Source organism: Barbus barbus (genome assembly GCF_936440315.1).
Source record: "Barbus barbus genome assembly, chromosome: 3".
Classification (NCBI taxonomy): domain Eukaryota; kingdom Metazoa; phylum Chordata; class Actinopteri; order Cypriniformes; family Cyprinidae; genus Barbus; species Barbus barbus.
The window spans coordinates 19,985,759-20,009,595 of record NC_136731.1 but is presented as its reverse complement, the minus strand read 5'-3'; the positions used below and the strand labels follow the sequence as shown (position 1 = coordinate 20,009,595).

Here is a 23,837-nt window from a genome sequence, read left to right as displayed (position 1 = left end):
CGAATAAAAAGAACATCCCAGCAATCACAAAAAAAACTTTAAACTATAAACGTATCTTTAGTACAGTTTAATACAGTTCTATCTGAGACCCCTTAAAACACAGAAACATCATTTGACAAAACAAAGACATTTAGGAATTTATTGATTTTACTTAGTGTATTAATTATATACAGTTGATCGATTTATTAAAACAACACAATGCACATATTTGTTCAAACATTGTAAAGAATTTGTTGATTTAGTTAACATATTAATTACAACATCAGTGGATTGATTGGTTTATTAATGCAACACAATATACACACATCTATTATGATAAAATCACAAATAATATTAACAAAAAACAATGTTGATTAATCATTTAAGACAGAGATTATTTTGAGAGAGAATATTTTAAGGAATTGAAAGAATTAAATACAATACAAAGTTATATTTAAATAAACAAAATTGGCGAAAAGCGTCTTCAGTCACTGTCGGAGTCGAAGAGGCAGGGAGACTGAAATTCAAATCATTGCAATAAAATCAGTTGTTTGCATATACCAGTTGTCTCGGTTAATCACCTCAGTGAAACAATTGAATTGTGAAACAACGTGAAAGTGTACCTGTCCAATTTGGGTCTGTTAAAGAAGAATAAAAAAAGTTTGTCATGGTTATTATCGACAGTTGTGGTAAATAGTGTTTTTAAATTAAAGCAGGCCCCAAAATATTTGGTCTCATTCACTAAAGACTAATTTGTGCGTGAAATGAAACACGCTGCGAACGAACGTTTTTAACGAACAAATTTTGTTGATTCTCCAAAAATCTCCTTCTAACAATATATTCGAAATTTATGAAAAAACTATAAAAAACAACTGAAACATGTAGGCCTACAAAAAAAACAAAAAAAACAAAAAAAAGTGCAGTCTTAAATTAATATTTAATCTCAACACGACTTAGCTACATATTAAACACATTATATCACTTAGGGGTTAAACGGATCGCAGTTTTGATCCGTGACCCAGGGACCAGGCCCCACAGTTCGGCACGCGGATTACTTGCAAAATGTAACCATTAATGATTTAAAGTTTATCATTTTTAACCATGCCCGTAGCGAGCTATGACGTCACCGAGATCCGGACCTAGTTTTTTCATGTTCAAAAATAAAAATTGTTCTCTGAATGGCTGTTTAAAACTATTTTTGGTTGCAATTAGCTATGTTGCAATACTAAGTTTTAAAAACGTTTTTTAAATACTTTAAAATAATGTAACCAAAATAAAACGTTTTAAAAACGTTTTTTAAATACTTTAAAATAATGTAACCAAAATAAAACGTTCACTCACATCTCTTGTCCTTCAGTTTAATACATTTGTCTATTATTTAATTCAGCTGATCTTAAAGATTAAAATCTATAGATTTCTAGAGATATAAGTTTGCATATGGCTTGCAAGCAAAGGTTCAAGATCTTTCCTAACATTATGAAAATAGAAGAAAGTAAGAAAAATAATATTACCTCATCGTCATCTTCTGCTCTGGAATGTATTTTAAGATACATCAATCTTAAAATAAGAGCACATAAGACAATGCTTAGTTATGCATATACTTTATATACATATTGCATGCAAATAATTACCCTTAGGTTTTTTGGTCCTCCACGTTCATGCGGGGCATGTTTTAAACACTCTGCCACTTCTCCCTCTATCTCTGCCATCTTAGCAGCCTTAAATGTTTGAAGGCATGCTCCTGAAAATAACATTGACAGATACAGTATATGCATGAAAAATTTAAAATGGGAAATATTGTAAAAATGGAATCTGAATGGGACTACTTTTCTGAATCAAAAAGTTTCTGTGTATGTAAAAATCTGTCAAGGCAGCCAATATCTTCAGACAAATACTTTTTATTTTACATTAATGCAGAAGTTGTGCATGTCTGCATGTTTTATTTGTTATTTTTGTTTTTATACTTGAAATATATAAATTTATGATTATACATGTTTGTTTGTATGCCTCCTTTATCAAACACACCTTATTCAGGTCATCAGCTCAAAAGTAAAGACTCCAAGACCAGTGCCCAGTTGCATAAAGCACCTTAAGATTTCCCTTAAGTATGATTATTATCATTATCATTACTTTCTTCATAATATGCCATTTCGTTTTGTGTGGCTGATGTTTTAAAATGAATAAGAAAAAGATAATAGCATCACTGAATATGAGTCAAATATTGCATATCTCTGTACAAATTAAAGTGTACTCATTCTTCATGAGTGATTATTAACTAATCAGTATGTCAGGGGTTCTCAACTCTGGCCTTCAAGGTCCACTGTCATACAGAGGTTGCGTCTCAATCAGCTTCATAGTTCGCTAGGTTGTGAATGAATATATAGTGTACACAAATTCAGGCATTGGTAAGGACAGTGGCTCACTACACACTGGTGACTATTTTCGTCCTCATTGAACAACATCACTACTGACATTTATGCACAACAGTATAACTGATGTATTTTTTTATGCTATTTTCAGCACAGTATGATAAATACTTTGTTACATGTATGTGCAAGATTTCAGTCATAAATAAATATTTGCTAGATTAGACATTACCTGTCTAGTGATGTATGTTTATGCTGAAATATAATATTGATTTGTGTTTTAAAATCTATCACGTGTCATTTTGTAGCGAATTATCTCTTAAGTTTTGAGCTTCAGAACTTCCTATAAGGGAACAAAGTGAGCATTGATGCTTCCTGGTTTTCACAGCATTTTTAGAGAGCAAACTAAATTTTGTGATTGAGACAGCCCTTAACCACTGACTACTGAGCAAGGGACCTGAGTGATTCACACCCACAGTTTAGGTCCACACCTGACCACACCTGTTTGTGACTTTATAGTTAGTAAAACTGAGGAACTTGATTATTTTGTTCATGTGCACTGCACTAGGTTGGAGCAAAACTCTGCATGTAAGTGGACCTTGAGAGAAAATGTTGAGATCTCCTGCAATATATTCTGAACATGACAATTCAGAGAGGCAGGATGACTTCTAGATTGATGACTTACAACACTGGTGTCCAGTCCTGGGCATGGAGGACCAACATTCTGCAGAGTTTCTGGTGATCCTTGATCAACTGCTCAGGTCTGCTTAATTGGGGTTGGAGCTAAACCAAACTAAAAAAAACAGAAAGAAGACAAGATAAAGTTAAAAAATATAATTCATAAATATGCACAACATCTGAAAATGCACAAAGGTGAGAGGAAAGCAATGTGTTTAATGAGAACTTTCAACCCACTGAAAAATAAGAAGCAATATTAAGTCACGGATGCATTTTTATTTATTCTTGTTATTCTTATTATTATTCTTCAAATAAGTTATAATTACTTTTAGGTTTATTGATGATTTTCAGTGTATCTTGTCAGTGTGTGCACTTGCTTGGCCATTTGTAGTTGATAAACAGGAAAGTGGGTTCAAGCGCCAGCAGAAGGCAGTGTAATGAAGTGGTCTTTAAGAGAAGCAGTCTATCAGCTCGTAAGTGTATTTACTTGTCTCAGTGTTTAGCGCATTTGCCGTTGCTAGGAAACGCTTATTTTGTTTACTAGGATGAGAGTTGCTGAAATCGCGTTTGGTCTCGTACTGTATCGTGTATCTTGTCAGTGTGTGCACTTGCTTGGCCATTTGTAGTTGATAAACAGGAAAGTGGGTCCAGCTGAATTGAAATGATCATTTGTTGGATTGGTATAATAAAGGTTATTATACCGCGGCAGCGGTCGCGGCAGTCGTCGTGTGAAGCCCTCTTAGTGTGAAGACCAAAGAGTGTAAAGACCATCGACTCTACCGTGCGACTCCACCGGGCAGGGACACCGGCAAGGGATAGTAGTAGCTTTTTATTTAATTTTTTCATTGATATGTTTATTATTGAAATGTTGTTGTTATATGCATGTTAATTTTATTTAATTTCTTTATTTTCTTAAATATGTGGGTAGATAGTATTTATAGAGTTGTAACTTTTTAGTTTTAGTTACTTTTTCTTATTTGTAAGTCGCTTTGGACAAAAGCGTCTGCTAAATGACAAAAGTAAGTAAAAAGTAAGTAAATAGAAACGTTCTATCAATTATGGATGGCATCATACATACATCATATGTAACGGTATTTAATAGGAGTTCTAACACCATGTCTACACCGGACGGCGCAACAAAATACAATAGAACCTATAATTATATGATGATGTCTACACTGGATGCAGCGCGACACAACAACCGTAAACTGATGCCTCGTTCTATTTATGACATACTGACACACAGTTCAAATGATTTTCAATGGTCCCTTAATTTGTCGCGTCCGGTGTAGACATGGTGTGAGAGTGTCTAGCTTGGGTATAGAGAATGGGAATCTACGTCATTGTGCATTGCATTCTGGGTATACAATACAAATCACCAGAGGAAAAGATGACTACTTACGTTAATATTTTTAAGAGCTTCTGGCATTTTATTAGAATAAATGAATGAATATTCGAATCCCTTGTGTTATTAAAGATTGTGGTCAGTTATTTATGTTTTTGAAATAAGTCTCTTTATGTTCACCAAGAAAACAGCATTTATTTGATCATAAATAAAAACAGCAATGATGTGAAATATTATTTTTTTCTATGTGAATATATTGTAAAATGTCATTTATTCTTGTTTTCGCAAAGCATGATTTCTGAAGGATCAAGTGACACTGAAGACAGGCATAATGATGCAGAAAATTCAGTTTTAATCACTTCTTAAAACATACTGAAATTTTGAATATAAATATGAAATAATTTCACAATATTACTGTTTTACTGTATTTTAATCAAATAAATGCAGCAGTGGTGAGCATAAAAGTCTTCTTCAAATACATGACTAATCTAACCCTTAAACTTTAGGCAGTGTATGTTTGAGGTATTACTTACAAGTCATATGGTTCATAATGTCTAGAGATGTTCTTCGACAGGAGATACGCTCCAACTCTAGAGCACGGCCATCAGCGTGGAAGAACCTAGGAACATAAACAATCTGTCACAGAGCCAACAATATTTATTATACAATGCCAGGTTTATTTAAAATATAGCAGAGGTGAAATGCAGAAAAGAAAAATAATAATTTACAGAATATACAATTTAATAACAGAATGTACATTTTTAGGTTTACTTATTAATACTCTTACTGTGTTACTTATGTTTGGACATCAAAGCCTTTTTAAAGTAACGTTAACTAACAAGCAAACACACACACACACAATTCTGCAAAGGAAAATTACAGATGAATGGTGATAAAGGCAAAATATGTTGTGAAAGATGCATATAAAGTTATTTAAGCTTTCTCAGATCACCTGTGTTTTCTATTTCTCTGTCAGCAGCTCCCTTCAGAAATTGTTTAAATCAGGAACTTCTCCTGTGTCATAGAGGGTTTTTTCTGACACTTCTGAAATCACAGAACAAGTATCAATATGTGTTTAAAGATCAAAGCCTGTTTTAAGTTTCAGCCCATTTTCACGCTCTGATGTATCCAATTAACTGTACAGTAACGTTACATACTTTTAGGTTAAATTAGTTTACTTCCATTCATCCTTTGACAACTTGCCAGCAAAACCTTTATATAAAAACGCTCATCTACACATACGATGACATTAAAAGCCCAAACTTTCAGAAACAAGAGCTCAAGTCTATAGTTACGTTAACGTTACCTCTTATAGTTACGTTAGCCTCACGGTTGAGATGCTAACGGACTTTTCCCGAAGACACTAAACCATTTCTTTAAAGTAAATATTCAACAAAAGCGTGTTATTTGCATGAAAGAAAGTGTCAGCAACACTTGTATGTACTATTTGTGGAATTTTAGAGACTAAACTTACCTGAAATTAGTGAAAACAACAGTGAGAGATGGCGTTTAGTTGTTTGACAGTTGAGCTGCGCCCCGTTTCCATGGTGACTTCCTCAGCTCCAGCTCAGCGCTCGCGCACATTAAAGCACGTAGAAGTCACGCAGAATTTACGTAAATATAATATAATATAATCGCTTTAGAAATGGTAAACGTGGTGTAGAAATAACAATGAAAAAACATTGATTAAAAACTAAGGCGTATAAATAGGAATATATTTTTTCGTACACATTAATACATGCATCATGAATAATTTTTAAACTTTGTTTTATGTATTTTTTAAATATACTTTCAAAATGTATTTCAATATATTTAATAGTTCTACATTCCTATGGGTATAATTAATGTGAATTTATTAATAGGGCTCTATAAAGGTAGTTTATTATGGTTTTTGAACTACTGAGATATTTAATGTTTTTAAGGATGCATTATATAAATGATTGTTAACAGGTGTACTACACAGCACAAGCGTTTTTAACCAGATAACCCACTGCCATGCCAAATATACAGTATATTTACATATAGTTTGCGAATATTAATAACAAATAATCTATGGGATGTGAGGTTGTGCGGTGACACATAACTTGAAACTATCTCTACATCTATTTCTTCACTTCCTATATTAAAAGTAGTCGTCTATATTTGACTTGGTGAAAAGAAACACATTTTATCTTTAAGGAACGTTCAATCTTGTGTCTGAAGTTTAATTAAACAGCATTATGGTAATCAGAGAGCATATAAAGAATGTACACAGATAACGTGCATACGACGTTGCAGTTACGTTGTCATTAAGTCATGAAGTTACCAATATATTACGCTTAGAGTATCTATCTGGGACGTTCTTGGTTATCTTGTTACGTTAGGAGGACGTACTGACGACGTTGTGAATTGGGATGGTAATGAAATTACAGGCATATGACGTCGTGGTTATGTTGCCTATTGGTAAATCATGAAATTACCAATACGTTACGTAACTGTTACGTCGTGTGTTAGCGGGGATGGTACTGTTTTTACGTTTTTTAAACGTTTCTTTCCAACGTGCATATTACGTTATTTTAACACCTGAATACAACGTCTTTCAAACGTTGCAGTTTGGTCTGGTTTCGGTTTGGTCGTAGACAAACGTGATGTTTACGTTTTTTTACTACTTTAAGAGAACATTCCAGGTTGGTATTTTTACAACGTTTTTAAAACGTTTTATTTTGGTTACATTATTTTAAAGTATTTAAAAACGTTTTTAAAACGTTTTTAAAACGTTGTACTACAACATTACCTAATTGCAACCAGAATACAACGTTGTGAAAAGTTGTAAAAACGTTTTGTGTTTGCTGGGTAATTACAGAAAAATGTGTGATAAGTTATAATTTAGCTATTGACAGGACTAATTTAAAGAAAACGGAGATACTTTCATTCACTCAATCATTCAACAGGGAAAGTTTTAACTTAACACTTTTATTTTTTGCATAGATGTATTACAGCAACAGATGAAAATTCATCTATGAGTTATTTTAAGTATTGAAATATTTTTTTGATTTGTCAGTTAAGCTCAAAGTGCATGTTGGAAGAATGGAGTGGGTTTTTACAAATTTCACCAGTTCAAAAAAGTTAATTCAATTTCTTGCATGAATAATAATAACTTTGTAGAGAAAATATCTTTGCACTTAAAAAAAATAATAAATAAAATAAAAGCTTAACACCTAACACTGCCGCTACGCTTCACTGCGCTAACTGTAGAAATGATTGCATTTCATTGGAAATAATGTAGATTTAAATAAATAACCACTATAGTAACATGAGGGAGTCTGGTTTCAGTTCGTGTTTCCATAACCTTAGTTTCTATAAACAATTTCTATAAAATATTTCCATGGTAACAAGAAGCCTGCGTGATGTTTTGACGTCGAAGGCTTTTATTTTGTGTTTTATCTTCCGGGTGTTGTTGTCCATCAGGGTGTGGAAGAGCTCGAGTCATTTCTGTCTTCACAGGACTGTCAACAAGGAAGTGTCAAGATGGCCCCGAGTGGACTAAAAGCGATCTTAAACGAGAGTAAGTTTAATTTAAAAGTCTTTTAAACGCACGCTGTACATGTAGCAAATGTTTCAGCGCTTACGTAATGATATATATATATATATATAGGCCTGTCACGATGTATAATCATAGCAGCAGGTGTACAGTGAGTGCTCGACACGACACACTGGACCAAACTTCCGTGTGAAGCTGCTGAAGTTTGTGCACAAACTTTAACTTCTGTTTATTACAGCTTCAACTGTGTTTAACGACTTTACTAAACACATTTGCTCCTCAGGAAAGCCGTTTGTGTAACGGAAGGGACAGCAGACCGTATTGTTTAATATATGGTGTGTTATCTGTGGTCTTGTGATAAACCTCACGCCGGACACAATAAAAACACAGGAAATGTCACTTTTTTTAAACTGTTTAGATCGTGCACGACACCCTTCACACTATTAATATTATTACAGTATGAATTATTATTACATTTCACCAGGCTTATATTTTGTTCCCATTTATCATAAGCGGCTATTTGCCAAAAAATTCTACTCTTTCTTCTTGCCCAATATGACAACATCTGACCCTGGACCACGAAACCAGTCTTAAGGGTCCATTTTTTTCTGAAAGCTAAATAAATAGGCTTTCCATTGATGCATGGTTTGTTAGGATAGGACAATATTTGGCTGAGATATAACTATTTAAAAATCTGGCATCTGAGGGAGCAAATTTTTTTTTAAATATTCAGAAAATCACCTTTAAAGTTGTCCACATGAAGTCCTTAGCAATGTATATTACTAATCAATAATCTATCTATCTATCAGCCATTTATTTATTATTTCTGGTAGTCCTCATTCTGAAGCAAATACCCCAGAAAGACATTTAACCTGCTTTAAAAAACTAAGGCTCATCACCATAAAGCTCAACATCATTGTAAATGCCATAAACAAACTGTTTTTTTAATTTTTACTGTATTAAACACTATAGCTGATGTTGACGTTCTCTAAGTACATTTGTTGATCTGATTTCTGTGTAGAAATCCTCAGCGGTGTCATCAAGAGTGTGAAGAAAGATGGAGAATGGAAGGTAATATCGGTACAGCAGAGTGAAGTTTTATTCTTTTCATTCTGATTCCACATAATTCGATGTGTCGTTGTTGTGTGTATTTAGGTGCTCATCGTGGATCACATGAGTATGCGCATTCTGTCCTCTTGCTGTAAAATGTCTGACATCATGGCAGAGGGCATTACAAGTGAGTGTATTTCTCTTTTTTTTTTTTTCACAGGTGCAGTGTGTGATTCAGTAAGGTTTCACTGTGAAACGCTTTTTATTATAAAGATGCCAGTGTCAGATACTGAAGTGTGAAAAGTGTTTTTTTAAAACTAGGCTGCTAGCGTTTGCAAATTTTCCACTGTGCTAAATAGATTTTTATTGCCAAATGTGTGAGTGTTACCCTTCATTGGCTGGCCCATTAACCGCTAAGAAAAATCTTGAATTAAGAAAACAAGATGTGAGCTGTCCTGTTTCCTTCACAGTTGTGGAGGACATTAACAAGCGGAGGGAGCCGATCCCTAGTCTGGAGGCCATTTACCTCATCTCCCCTGTGCCAAAAGTGAGTGATCTTTACAACACATATATTATAGTTGAAGTGTTAATATAATGCCCAGTGTTGTTAAAAATTCTCTTAAAATATATGTTTGTTTTTCCAGTCAATTCAGTCTCTAACTGGTGATTTCAAAGACGCAACCTTCACATACAAAGCAGCACACATCTTCTTTACAGACAGTAAGGCAGACAGATTGATTTTACTGTTTGCTTTGATGTTTTATTTTTAAGACAGGCCATCATGGTTGCCTAATGTGCATGATCTGGATTTATGTGGTAATTGTATCTCTGTTCATCCTGCATTCAGCTTGTCCTGATGGGCTTTTTGCTGAGCTTGGGAGGTCAAGGGTTGCCAAGGTCATCAAAACCCTGAAGGAAGTCAATGTGGCTTTCATACCATATGAGTCGCAGGTGCGTAGTAGCATTGCAAGCACATACAATAACTACCATTCAAAGGTTTGGGGTCGGTAAGTTTTTTTCAGGGGAACCTGCATTTGGTCAAAAATACGGTAAAATTGTTTAATATTATGATAATATAAAATAACAATTTCCTATTGTAATATATTTTGAAATATAAATTAATTCCTGTAAAGCAAAGCTGAATTTTCAGCATCATTACTCCAGTCTTCAGTGTCACATGATCCTTCAGAAATCATTCTAATATGCTCATTTGCTGCTCAAGAAACATGTCTTATCAATTTTGAAAACACTTTTTTTTTTTTTTTGTGGAAATCATGATACCTTTTTTATTTAGGATTCTTTGAATATAAATCTGAATAGAAATACTTAACATTATATAAAAACATGTCTTTACTGTTATTTGTTATCAATTTAATGCATTCCTGCAATAAAAGTATTCATTTCTTTAAAAAAACTCTTACTGACCTCAAACGCCTGCATGTGGTATGGTGGTGAGTTTTGCATGAGTTTCTAACACACTTGGTTTTTGTTGCAGGTGTTTACTCTGGACAACCCCAGTTCCTTCCATCTTTTCTACAGCCCAACTCAGACTAATCTAGATGACAGGACCAGGATGATGGAGGCCATGGCCGAGCAGATCGCCACACTCTGTGACACACTGAAGGAATACCCGGCCATCCGCTACCGCCAGTACTGATGCTCCTTCACTCTCAGTTCTCACGTGCACTTGCCAGTACTTGTAGTTTCCTGGTGTAATATGATTTGTTTGAAGTGTAAACCAACTATGTTTTTCTAAGGGGCCCAAAGGAGAATTTCACCCTGGCTGAGATGGTGATGGATCGTCTGAATGCACATAAAGCAGACAATCCCAGTATGGGAGAGGTGAGACTTTGGGATATATATGATGCACTAATAGTTTCATAGTTTTTTTTATAAACATCCTCCATCTTGTCACACATATACTACAAACTTTCTTCAGTTTCTTCAATTTAAAGTGACACTTCTTAACTGCTGTATCATTTCTTACTCTGTTTTCTGGACTATTTTCTCTTCTCTCTGTTTTTTTCCTCTGCTCGTCTGTCAGCTGAAATTTTCCTGAGCTTCAGGTGGGTGTCAATGCAAATGTTGTTTTTGTTATTTTGCCGTGCCTACTTTTTTTTTTGACTTCTAACCTCTCATCTGTTTTCCCTCGGAGCCTTCCTTTTATTTGCTGAAATTTCTGAATATTCTTGAATTTGCTCCAGTCAGCTTTAGTAAAATAAATAGCAATAGAAAAGTAGATAAATGGTAAATAAAAATAGTCCCTTAAAACCCCTCAGTGGACAAGCCTAAGGTGACCAGAAGTGAAAAAGATGTCCCAAGGATATTTAAGTAGATGAGGAAGGAACAAATGGAGGAAGCAAGACTCATCTGGGGAAGCCCTCCTCCCCGGGCTGACACCAGACATTGCATTAACCAAAAAAGTTCCAGTTTGTTTGAGTATAAAAAATGTCATTGGACAGTAGGACTTTTTAAAGAATTGTAACGTTATATAGTTATTATGCAAACAGTTTGGTCATAAAAAGCTGGTGACACCTGTCATTAAACCACAAAAAAACAAAAACAAAACAACAACAACAACACACAATGGGTATTTCTTCTCATTGGTGACATTTCATAAAGACACTGAATAATGAATTTAGTGACAATATCTATAGACAATTTTGTGATCTATGCTGCTTGCAAAAAATATGCCGGAAAAAAACAACTACATTTTTAATTTTGTTTTAGGAATAACAAAACACAAAAGTGTATATTTGAATGAAATGCAACTTATGTTTCATGGCTGGTGAGTTAATTTTGGACCCTGACTGTTCATTACCATTTAAAGGTTTGGGGGTCACTAAGATTTCTTTTTGCTTTCTTTAAAATAAATTGATGCTTTTATTCAGCAATAATGCATTAAAGTGATCAGAAGTCACAGTAAAGACATTTACAGGTGCATCTCAAAAAAATTTAATATCGTGAAAAAGGTCATTTTTTTTATTGTAATTTATTTCAAAAAGTAAAACATTTCAAAAGTTTTTTTTTTGTTTTAATTTTGATGATTAGAGCTTACAGCTCATGAAAGTCAAAAATCCAGTATCAAAATATTAGAATATTTCCTAAGATCAATCAAAAAAAGGATTTTCCAAACAGAAAAGTTCAAGTTCTTTAAAGTGTGTTAATTTATGCACTCAATACTTGGTCGGGGCTCCTTTAGCACAAATTCCAGCATCAGTGAGGTGTGGCATGGAAGCGATCAGCTTGAGGCTCTGCTTAGTCATTATTGAGCCTTCAGCTCGTCTGGATTGTTGGATCGACTGTTTCTCATCTTTCTCTTGAAAATATCCCATAGATTCCATATGGGGTTCAGGTCAGGCATGTTGGCTGGCCAATCAAGCACAGTAATATCATGGTCAGCAAAGCACTTGGAAGTGGTTTTGGCAGTGTGGGCAGGTGCTAAAGTCCTGCTGGAAAAGGAAATCAGCATCTCCATAAAGCTTGTCAGCAGATGGAAGCATAAAGCGCTCCAAAATCTCCTGGTAGACAGCTGCATTGACTTTGGACTTGATCAAACACAATGGACCAACACCAGCAGACGTCACGGCATCCCCAAATCATCACTGACTTCGGAAACCTCACACTGGACTTCAAGCAGCTTGGATTCTGTGCCTCTCCAGTCTTCCTCCAGACTCCAGACCTTGATTTCCAAATGAAATGCAAAATTTACTTTTATCTGAAAAGAGGACTTTGGACCACTGAGCAACAGTCCAGTTCTTTTTCTCCGTAAGCCAGGTAAGACGCTTCCGACGTCGTCTCTGGTTCAGAAGTGGTTTGGTAGCCCTTTTCCTGAAGACGTCTGAGCGTGGTGACTCTTGATGCACTGACTCCAGCTTCAGTCCACTCCTTGTGAAGCTCTCCCAAGTGTTTGAATCGGCTTTGCTTGACAGTATTCTCAAGCTTACGGTCATCCCTGTTGTTTGTGCACCTCTTCCTACCCAATTTAGTCCTTCCAGTCAACTTGGCATTTAATATGCTTCGATACAGCACTCTGTGAACAGCCACCCCTTTCAGTAATAACGTTCTGTCACTTACCCTCTTTGTGGAGGGTGTCAATGATTATCTTCTGGACCATTGCCAAGTCAGCAGTCTTCCCCGTTATTGTGGTTTCAAAGAGCAAGAGATACCCTGAATTTATACTGTAGGGATGGTCGTTTAATGAAACTCAAATGTAAATAAAAACTCAAATATTTTGAGATACTGATTTTTGACTTTCATGAGCTGTAAGCTCTAATCATCAAAATTAAAACAAAATAAAACTTTTGAAATGTTTTATTTTACATAGTGAATCTAGAATATATGAAAGTTTCACTTTTTGAAATAAGTTACAATAAAAAAATTAACTTTTTCACGATATTCAAATTTTTTGAGACGCACCTGTATAATGTTACAGAAGATTTTACCTCAAGTAAAGGCTGCTCTTTTGAACTTTCAATTCAACAGAGAAGTTTCTAGAAAACACACACACACACGCACACATATGTGACTCTGGACCACAAAACCAGTCTTAAGTCGCTGGGGTATATTTATAGCAATAGCTAAAATTACATTGTATGGGTCAAAATGATTGATTTTTCTTTTATGCCAAAAATCATTAGGACAATAAGTAAAGATCATGTTCCATGAAGATATTTTGTAAATTTCCTACGGTAAATATATCAAAACTTAATTTTTGATTAGTAATATGCATTGCTAAGAACTTGGACAACTTTAAAGGCATATTTAGATTTGTTTTGCATTTTGCACCCTCAAATTCAAAATTTTCAAATATTTGTATCTCGGCCAAATATTGTCCTATCCTAACAAACCATACATCAATGGAAAGCTTATATATTTATTCAGGTTTCAGATGATGTATAAATATCAATTTCGAAAAAATTGACACTATGACTGGTTTTGTGGTCCAGGGTCATGTATAACTGTTTGCAACAGATAATAATGCAAATGTTTTTTGAGCAGCAAATCTGCATATTAGAATAAAGGATCATGTGACACTGGAGACGAGTAATGATGCTGAAAATTCAGCTTTGCATCACAGGAATAAATTACACTTGAAATATATTCAAATAGAAAACACTTATTTTAAAGTGTAATAATATTGCACAATATTACTGTTTTTCCTGTGATTTTCAACATATAATTGTATCCTTAATGAGCATGAGAGACCTCTTACAAAAATGTTTAAAAGAATCTCACCAACCCCAAACTGTTAAACAGTATTGCACATTAAAAAGAGAAAAAAATAAAAATATTTGTGGAGGAGATTGGCTCTACTAGTAAAAGTGACAGACAAGTTTATTAAGCAGATGTCTGATTACGTCTGATACTTAAACCCGTCTAACACACTGATAAACTATATTAACTATAATTGCAATTTATCTTCCTGGGCAGGGCACGGATAAAGCTCGCTCCCAGCTGCTTATAGTGGACCGTGGATGTGATCCCATCTCTCCAATCCTGCATGAGCTGACCTTTCAGGCTATGGCCTACGATCTGCTAGACATCGAACAAGATATTTACAAGTGTGTGCTTGTCTGCTTTTCCAGAGATGTCTTTAGTTCCTATCGTAATCAAACAGAAGGGTCCATTTTACACTGGTTGTGACCAGTTAATCTGAGCAGTGGTGTATGAAATCATTACTGTTACTCTATGAATTGTTGCTTATTGTTGGCAGGTATCAGACGACAGGGATCGGAGAGGCCCGAGAGAAGGAAGTGTTGCTGGACGAGGACGATGAGCTGTGGGTGCAGCTGCGGCACATGCACATAGCAGACGTCACCAAGTAAGAGCAGCTCAGCCTTCACGTTTCACGCCTCTCTGCTGGCCGTCTGTGCTGATATCTTCTGCTTTGTTTCAGGAAGGTGACGGAACTGCTACGCACCTTCTGTGAGAGTAAGAGGATGAACACAGACAAGGTACACACATTCTCTGACCACTACTGATGACTTCACACTACACATCATCAGATGTGTCGATGTTATTTATTATGGTTTAAAAGAATTCAACAAGGCAACACTTCACATAATAGGTTCATTGGTTAACATTAATTAATGCATTACAACATTTCTAGAGCATTTATTAGTATAGGTTAATGTTACTTTATAAATATACTGTGGTTCAGTAGCTCATGATTGCTCATCATTATTATCGTGATTAATCGCATCCAAAATAAGTTTTTGTTTACATAAAATATGTATGTGTACTGTATATTTATTTATTATATAATTTCAGAAAAAAAATAGTTTATATTTATATATAATATAAATTATATGATTATAAATAGATGTAAATATTTACTGTATGTGTGTGTATTTATATATACATAATAAATACACACAGAACACATTATGAAAACAAAAACTTTGATTTTGGATGCTTGACAGCACTACTCATTATATATTAACTAATGTTCATTTAAACATTTTGAAATTTAAGAGAGTGTAAATAGTAATAAGTTGTTTATTGAATGTAATATTTTCAGACACATAGTTGTATGTTAATACAGTCTCTTGGCAGTTTGTTAGTATTTTACATTTTGGCATATTCATACAAATTTGTATGATTTCATTCATACGTTTTTGTAGGGTCTGCTCATGTCCCAGTGAAGGATATGTTTATGGCTGGGGTTAGGGGTGGACCTCTATGCTTGTTATTTTTCTTACGTTTTTTTTACGATTCGCATTGTACGATTTTAGATGAAATCGCCACATTGTAAAATAATTGTTTTCCTGTGAGATTGGGTTGGTTAATTGCAATGAAATGAAAAAGTAGTTTAGATTAGTTTAGTTTGTAGTTTAAATTAAGATTAAATGCAATTAGCTGCACTTGAACTTCAGCTGGACGCAAGTACATCTTTATGCATAATAATAAATGTATAATGAATTAAAATGTACTTTAAAGTGAATTTTAAAGTTTGACCTTATTACAAAATGTGTACTTGAGTGGCATTTTATTTTATTTATATAATAATGTCTGTAAGTTCATTTGAAGTGCACTACAAGTGCACATTCAGTTAAAGGAGTAGTTCACTCAGAAATTAAAATTTTGTCATCATTTACTCACTCTCGTGTCGTTCCAAACCTGTATAAGTTTCTTTCTTATGTTGACATTTTACATGTATGCATTTAGCAGACGCTTTTATCCAAAGCGACTTACATTCAAGTTACAGTTTTTACATTTTCCCTGGGAATCGAACCCATGACCATGCTCTACTATTTGAGCTACAGGAAAGCTAATGAACACAAAAAGTTGAACACAAAAGAAGATATTTTGATGAATTTTGAAGAACTAAACAGTTGTTGGTCTCCATTGACTTCCATAGTAGGGAAAAAAAAATGGAAGTCAATGGAGACCATCAACTGTTTGATTACCAGCTTCTTCAAAATATCATATTTTATGTTCAACATAGAAAGAAACTCAAATGGGTTTGGAACAACATGGGGGTGAGAAAATAATGACAATTTTCATCAAAACTTTCAACTATCCCTTTAAGCACATATTTAACAATCAACACTTCTAATGAGCACTTCTAATTCAATTTTGATGAAAAACAACAAAGAAATTTACTTAAAAAAAACAACAATTCTGTTTTGTTCCTAATTCATACTACTACATCCCTCAGGCCAACATTAAAGATCTGTCTCAGATGCTGAAGAAGATGCCACAGTACCAGAAAGAACTGAGCCTGGTACGACTTCTCACATAACACATCTTCCTTTTTCCTTGTAAGTATTAATCTCAAGCTGTCTTAAAATGTTTGTTTGTTTTCTTGACAGTACTCCACCCATCTGAACCTGGCTGATGCCTGCATGAAGAGGTTCAAGAGCTCATTAGAAAAGCTTTGTGAGGTGGAGCAGGTCAGTGCTTTCTGGTTTAGATTCAGACCACATTTGATCACTTCTGAAGCATTGTATTAAGCAGTATTATTTCATTTTATGAATTTAATTAATGTTAGTGATATGATGAACATCTTTAAAACACATACTGTTTATGGGTTGAGTTTAGAGGGTCCGTAGCTATCTTTCCTTATGTCTAAGCTTCTTAGTGTACTGTAAATGTGTGCAACAGCTTGCGTGCTGAACTTTGACCTGTTGAAGTAAAATAATGCACAGGAAGCTGTTGCATAATCTTTGAAAGTACCAGTAACATGGCTAGACATTGTACAGCCATGTCTTATTGTACACCCTGTTTTATGTATAGCAGATGGAGGGTTTTTACTAAGTGCATTGACCAGCTTGTAACGACTGGACATGACTGCAGCTGATGCAGTTCTTTACGTGTCATATTTGTAGCACTTTGGGGTCTGTTGATGGATAATCTCAACTACTTCCTATTTTGATAGACTCCCATGCGAATGACTTAAATTTGAAATATTTTTATGTTACTGTTATGTACATATCTACCTCAACATCTGCCTCTGAGTAATGGCTGTGCAGTTCCAGCTTGTTTAACAAAATAAATAATATTTTTTTTTTATAAATTACAAACTAAAAATGTCACACTATTAATGTTTATGTTTTGGATCTGTCTTACAGGGAAGTAAAATATTACATGTATAATCTTGCTTCCTTGTTTCCTTTGAATAATTGTGTTAACATTAAGTTTAGTTTTATTTAGTTTGTCTCATTAAGTTGTACGATTTTTTTTATTCCAAGACGTTTAAAAACTATTTTGTTGTAACAAACAAATGGGGCAAAAGAAATGTTGGAATAGAGATTTAGTTTCAGGATTTTTGGATTCTCATTGGACTGTTTTCATCCCTGAATCACTTTGGATGCTGTTTGTGGTATTTCTAGAAATAATGAAACAAGTTGTAACTACCGTTCAAAACTTTTTTTTTAAAGAAACTTTTATTCTTTTATTTAGCGAGGATGTATTAAATCGGTCAAATGTGACAGTAAAGATTTTAGCATTATTACAAAAGTTTAAAAATGTTAAAATGCTGTTTATATTTAGAAATTTCTGTTTATCAAATATGATAGTTTCCACAAAAATATTAAGCAGCATAACTGTTTTAAACATTAATAATAAGAAGAAATGTTTCATTTTTACTGCTGTCAAACAGTATAATCGCATTAATCGAAAATAAGTTTTTGTTTACATAATATAAGTGTGTGTACTGTGTATATTTATTATGTATACATACACGCACTCATTCATGTAAATATTTAAGAAAAATGTTATATTTGTATTAAATATCTTTACATATAAAATTAATTATATAAATATATACATGTAAATATTTTCAAAATATATACTGTATGAGTGCATATTTATATATACATAATAAATATACACAGAACACACACATTATGCAAACCAAAAACTTTTATTTTGGATGCGATTTAATCGTTTGACAGCACTCATTTTTACAGATTTTTTTTTAAATCAAATAAATGCAACATAAGACATTTCTTTTAAAAACATTCCAGATCATACCAACCCACACATTTAGTTTGAACACCACAGTGTTGGACTTTGTCAGACCATTTTTACAGGAGTTTCCATATCTGTATATGACTGGAGCCTCCATTGCTTCAGAGTCTGATCACTCTATCAGTGTAAGATTATGAATTTTAGAACTTTAGAATCTCTGCTCGAGAAGGTCATTCACGACCTTAAAAAACAGTGTACAATGAGGTATAATGAATTTAAATAGTCAATAAACCTTTCCTCTGTAGGACTTGGCCATGGGATCAGATGCTCAGGGGGAACAGATCAAAGACGCTATGAAGAGCATCGTCCCTGTTCTGCTCAACACCGAGATCGAACCCTACGACAAAATCCGCATCATACTGCTGTACATTTTCCATAAGAAGAAGGGTATGAACACTTGCATTTATGCATGACTTCATTTAAGACTGCTTAATGAATTAAACAGAAGTGATTCAACCTTACACACAGGCATCGGTGAAGAGAACCTCACAAAACTCATCCAGCATGCAAACGTGCAGCCGGACAAGAACATTATCACCAACCTGCAGCACCTGGGCTGCCCCATCATTATCGGGGTAAGATGAGATGCTCGGATGTCTGAGGACAGGCCCATATGCTAACTGCAGATGTCTTTCTTTATTTCCTTATGTCTTTCCTTTTCTTATTTCGGTCTTTCCTTATTGATGAACATAGGAGGTTATACTGATTTTCTTCATAGGAAATAACTGTCCATGCACCTGTGTCGGCCTAAAGATCAATACGTTATCAAATTACTAACGTATTCTTTGTCTTGTCTTTCAGGGCGCTAATGCTGGCAAGACTCTGCCTGACAGGAAGGAGCGCACAGAATCCACGTATCAGCTCTCCCGGTGGACACCCACCCTTAAAGATGTGATGGAGGTCAGCAAACTCTGTCTGTAATAGTTGTATAATCATGTAAGAATGTAATTATTCTCAGTTAAATACCTTTGGCTCTGCAGAATATCATCGATGACAAGTGTGACAGGAAGCAGTGGCCGTTCCTGTCTGAGCCCGCCCCCATCACCACCACAACCACTACAGTCAGGTACCAGCACTGCTCACAGACACACTGACAATAGAGACGTTAGTGCTTGAATGGATTAATTACACATTATAATGCAGCTTTTGTGTTGTCAGTTTCTAGAATTTTAGAGTAAACCGTCACCTGACCTGACGATGTTGAACCAAAAAAATAAGTTAATAATTTTGCTATTTACATTTGTACAAAATATTGTGGAAAATTCAAGTGCTTATTATTCATTGGAATTATCAACTTAGATTAATATCCAAATAATTAAATATAACTCAACATGGGTCATTCAGAGGATTTATACCTGAAATAATTTCATACATTTTTACAACTGAACTTTAAAAAAAGTACAGCTGTATTCATTAAAAACTATGAGTACATAACTGAGAAAATACTGGTAGTATCACTCACTATTTAATTATTATTTATTTATTTTTGGGCTTTTATTTATTTTGTTTTCACATCAATGGTACCAGGATCTCCATATACAAAATTAAGTAGTTTACAATCCCTACACACAATCTGAGTTGAAACGGTAAACATCAGAGAAAGAAATGATAAATATAAAAATAAATGCATAAATAAAGCCAAAAAAATAAAATATAAATATATAATAGTACATGGAATTAAACATCAGAAAACAAATAATTTGCTTCATTAAGAAAGTCCAACACAATTTGGTTTTAAAACATGCATTGTTAAAATTCAGTGACGAAACTGAAAAACAAAGACCAAACAAATCTATAAAGCATGATATTTGTTAATTTACACAAAAACAATATTTAGGTTGAATTAGATTTTTGGGGACATGCAAATATACTGATATTCCAATGAAATAGTTTTTTTTGCATTACTAATTAAACTCAAACAATGTGGCTAATTTCATTACCTTTTTAAATTATATTAGTAGTAAGTCATGGATACACACAGAACACAAGAATGAACCGTAGACGAAATAGATTTTTTTGGTCATGGTTTGCACTAAACGGTTGAGGTTTCGAAGCAACAAATGACGCACTACTTTGCATGTGGTCTTAACGTTACTGTTGAATCCTATTGCAGCAGCGCACGGTTTGGACAGTGGCACAAAAACAAGTCTGCCACAGAGTACCGCAGCGGCCCGCGCCTCATCATCTTTGTGATTGGTGGCATGACGCATTCAGAGATGCGCTGCGCTTATGAAGTGACCCGGGCCACCGAGGGCAAATGGGAGGTTCTGATCGGTGAGAAGAGTTGACTTCTGTTATCGATACACAGCATTTAGGGTTTTCTGTGTTGTTTAAAATACCAAAAATCATTTTCTTCTGCAGGATCGTCTCACATTCTTACTCCTACCAACTTTCTGAATGACCTGAAGAATTTGCCTGCACCCGTTTAGCAGTACATCGCTGAAGAGACTGATCCCTCTGAACTCATGTGTGACCTGATACTCTGAAGTAGTGATTCTCACAAATGATCAGTAAAGAGGCACATTTTAGATCTTGCTTCCTGATTATTTGCTGTCTTTTAAAGTAGTCATTTTAATTAGCCAAGTTAAACTGGTGGTATATGTATGTGTGTGTATATATATATTAAAGCTGTTGAAGTCCGATGTTTAATTTAAAAGAAAAATTATATATATATGTATGACAATGTATGTGAAATTATTTGAGAACTTGTTGCCAAAAGCTTATAATTGTGCAGATAAGTGGATTAAATCTGGCCTTGCATCATTTAAATATCAGTCCTGTCAAGTTCTGATGTGATTTGAAGACCTCTTTAGACCTAGAGACTGGAACAAATGATCACACTGGATTTCTTGTTGAATCATACTGCTACTGTAAAGTTGCACAATGTAGAAACAAACAATTTTTTTTTTTTGTTACACTATAAAGCAAGATAAGCATGCTTATGGTACAATTGCCTATTTTTGATCTCCAGTCAGGGTTTTGTCCACAGGGTTCTGCCGCTGTGTTGGTGGAGGCATCAGATATTTCATCTCAGTATATATTTTTTGTTATTCTTGCTCTGAACTTGTGCACTTTCTTCTTTTACTGTTACATTATCACATATAGGTGGATGTGGTTCACTGGGTATTTTTGTTGTCTATGTTAATGATTCTAAATAAATTTTGATTATACCTAACTCCAGAAAGAGATGCTTGATTATTTATATTTGTATATATATAATTATATTATATATTCTGTTTATGATAGATTGATATAGGTAGACCATCGTTAAAAAACAGGTCAGTATTTATTTATTTTTTTTTTTACTCCGCAAGGATGCATTAAATTGATTAACAGCGACAGTATGACATTTATAATGTTACAAAGACGATTATAATATTCTATTTCAAATGCTGTCAAAAAAATAAAATAAATGTTGAACTTTCTGATCCTGAAAAAAGGGATCACAGTTTCTACAAAAATATTAATTAGCACAATTGTTTTCAACATTGATGATAATGTTTCTTGAGCAGCAAATTAGAATGATTTCTGAAGGATCATGTGACACTGAAGACTGCAGTAATGATGCTGAAAATTCAGCTTTGATCACAGGTAATAAGATCTTTAATAAGTCTTTAATAAGATCAGTCACAAACATGATCCCTGCACGAACTAATGTGTAGTGTCTTATTAACTCACTGTCATGCATTGTGTGCAACACATTTCTTCTCCCTCTTCATTTTCGTCCATTTTCTCTGCTGTTAAAGAAACTCTTAAGCCCCTTAAAAGTCCTCGTCCATACTCCTAACAAGTTTGACCTTAAGACCTCTATTAAGGGTTAAGATGCTTTCTGAATTACTTTTTTCTTTACTAGGATTTTTTCTTTAATTTTAAGAGGAAACGCCCACATTTCTAAGAATTTTCTTAGAATTTTGTCACTAGGAGCTACTTTTTGCATTAAAATTCTTCATGAATACGGGCCCTGGTCTGTACTATTTGCAACTGCACTTCCTCAACTTTTGATTGAAATGTCACTCTTCCTGTACGTCACATAAATAATATTTAAGTGCATTGTCTGCTGATTTTCAGAAATCCATTAATAGGTTCCATAGAATTATTAACCTAAACACAGACTGATGTGTCAGCAGGTCTCTGCTGAGAGATATTGATGTTATTGCTCAAATAATTGTCGTCTCCCATGATAAAAGATCCTGGCTGTTTGATAGAGAGGATTAACTGGTTTTATCTGGGATTAAAGAAGGTTTCCTAATGGGTGTGGGTTATATTCAAAGCTTAAGACCTTCTAAAAGCTCTCTATCCATCGCTTCAGTCTAGAGAGATGTCCTCTCAACCGAAGCATGACTGAAATGCTAATATTTGTTTTGAGGGAGTATGCACTGATATTTGTATTTTAATAAGAAGAAATCCAGATGAAGATTGTAGAATTGGAGATGACATCTGTGGTGGACAAAATGGAGGTATTTTATACTTTTATTTCACATTTTAGATTTAATTTGACCCTAAACATTTCAAATGGTTTATTATTAGTTTATTCATATTGATCATTATGTGCATGTGTGCTACTACTGTCTGTTAAAAATGTAAAAAAAAAAAAAAAAACTGAATCAAATGTTTTTATCTTGACAGCAAGTGTCAGATGAGCAGGATGAGTTGTTTTCCCTGCTTAGTAAAGCTCAGCGTGGAAGAATAGATGAACAGCGCTGTTCCTTGGCCTTGGGTCCAACAACACGCCAACAAGCTCATGCCCGCAGCCCAGGTCAGATACTGTGATTAAGATATGAATTCATTTTTGAAGATTCATTTACTTCCACCCTAATCTTTTAAACGATCCTCTTTATTAGTAGTGTTTATTTAGTAAGGAAAGGCAAAGTGAAAAATGTAAAGATTCACCATACTTACAAATCTTATCAATCACAGTACATTAAGATACTTGTTTTGTATTACATGTTTTCTAAAATGTTATATTTAAATATGCAAATGAGGTGTTTTATACTTCACATACATTGGCAGAACAGAAATCATTGGATGAAGTGGTTTTGTTTCATGTTTTGTAAAGTGTAATGTTACAATTAAATGTGTATTTTGGATGTTTTCTTTCCACCTAGTCTGAAAGAAGACAAGTTGTGATAGCGAAATTTACCAGTGCATGAATAAACAATGTGATATCTTGCCTTAAAAGTAACATTTACATGTTCTCTGCATGTTCTGCACCAGATCCAGATGATTTTTTCCAGTTCCTGGTCAAGAGTCAAGGTCAACGATTAGACGACCAACGGGTGACACTGAACTCATTGCCAGGGATGGAGGCGTTCACCATCAAAGATCCGAAAGATGGAAATGTACTAAAGACCAATTTTGATCAGATTTGCAGCATGGTCAGCAAAGCTCATGTGAGTTTTCCAAGCAATATAAAACATACTGT

The 23,837-nt window shown here is 34.3% G+C and overlaps 1 protein-coding gene and 1 long non-coding RNA gene across 2 annotated transcripts; one reads left to right on the top strand and one right to left on the bottom strand.

The window, feature by feature from the left end:
- Positions 1-1,939: 1,939 nt before the first annotated feature.
- LOC306856250 lies at positions 1,940-5,926 on the bottom strand. Its single transcript, XR_013782988.1, has 4 exons — positions 5,843-5,926; positions 5,321-5,412; positions 4,902-4,987; positions 1,940-3,138 (listed from the first exon to the last, which is right to left on the bottom strand). It is a non-coding gene; the product is annotated as an uncharacterized lncRNA (long non-coding RNA).
- A 1,876-nt stretch (positions 5,927-7,802) lies between these two features.
- On the top strand, positions 7,803-21,590 carry LOC306856230 (syntaxin-binding protein 2-like). The gene is made up of 19 exons (XM_079395375.1): positions 7,803-7,912; positions 8,910-8,959; positions 9,044-9,125; positions 9,409-9,485; positions 9,583-9,658; positions 9,786-9,889; positions 10,434-10,588; positions 10,696-10,780; positions 14,372-14,502; positions 14,655-14,762; positions 14,838-14,895; positions 16,602-16,667; positions 16,756-16,836; positions 18,661-18,802; positions 18,884-18,990; positions 19,217-19,315; positions 19,396-19,481; positions 20,529-20,689; positions 20,777-21,590. Exons 1-19 carry the CDS (start codon positions 7,876-7,878, stop codon positions 20,842-20,844), a joined length of 1,773 nt encoding a protein of 590 aa, XP_079251501.1. The 5' UTR covers positions 7,803-7,875; the 3' UTR covers positions 20,845-21,590.
- The last annotated feature ends 2,247 nt before the right edge of the window (positions 21,591-23,837 follow it).

Bases quoted from the DNA above. Each gene is read 5' to 3' on its own strand.
- LOC306856230 (XM_079395375.1), top strand. From the start codon at position 7,876: ATGGCCCCGAGTGGACTAAAAGCGATCTTAAACGAGA. The intron at 9,126-9,408 runs GTGAGTGTATTT...TTTCCTTCACAG, and splicing joins CATGGCAGAGGGCATTACAA to TTGTGGAGGACATTAACAAG. The intron at 9,486-9,582 runs GTGAGTGATCTT...TTGTTTTTCCAG, and splicing joins TCATCTCCCCTGTGCCAAAA to TCAATTCAGTCTCTAACTGG.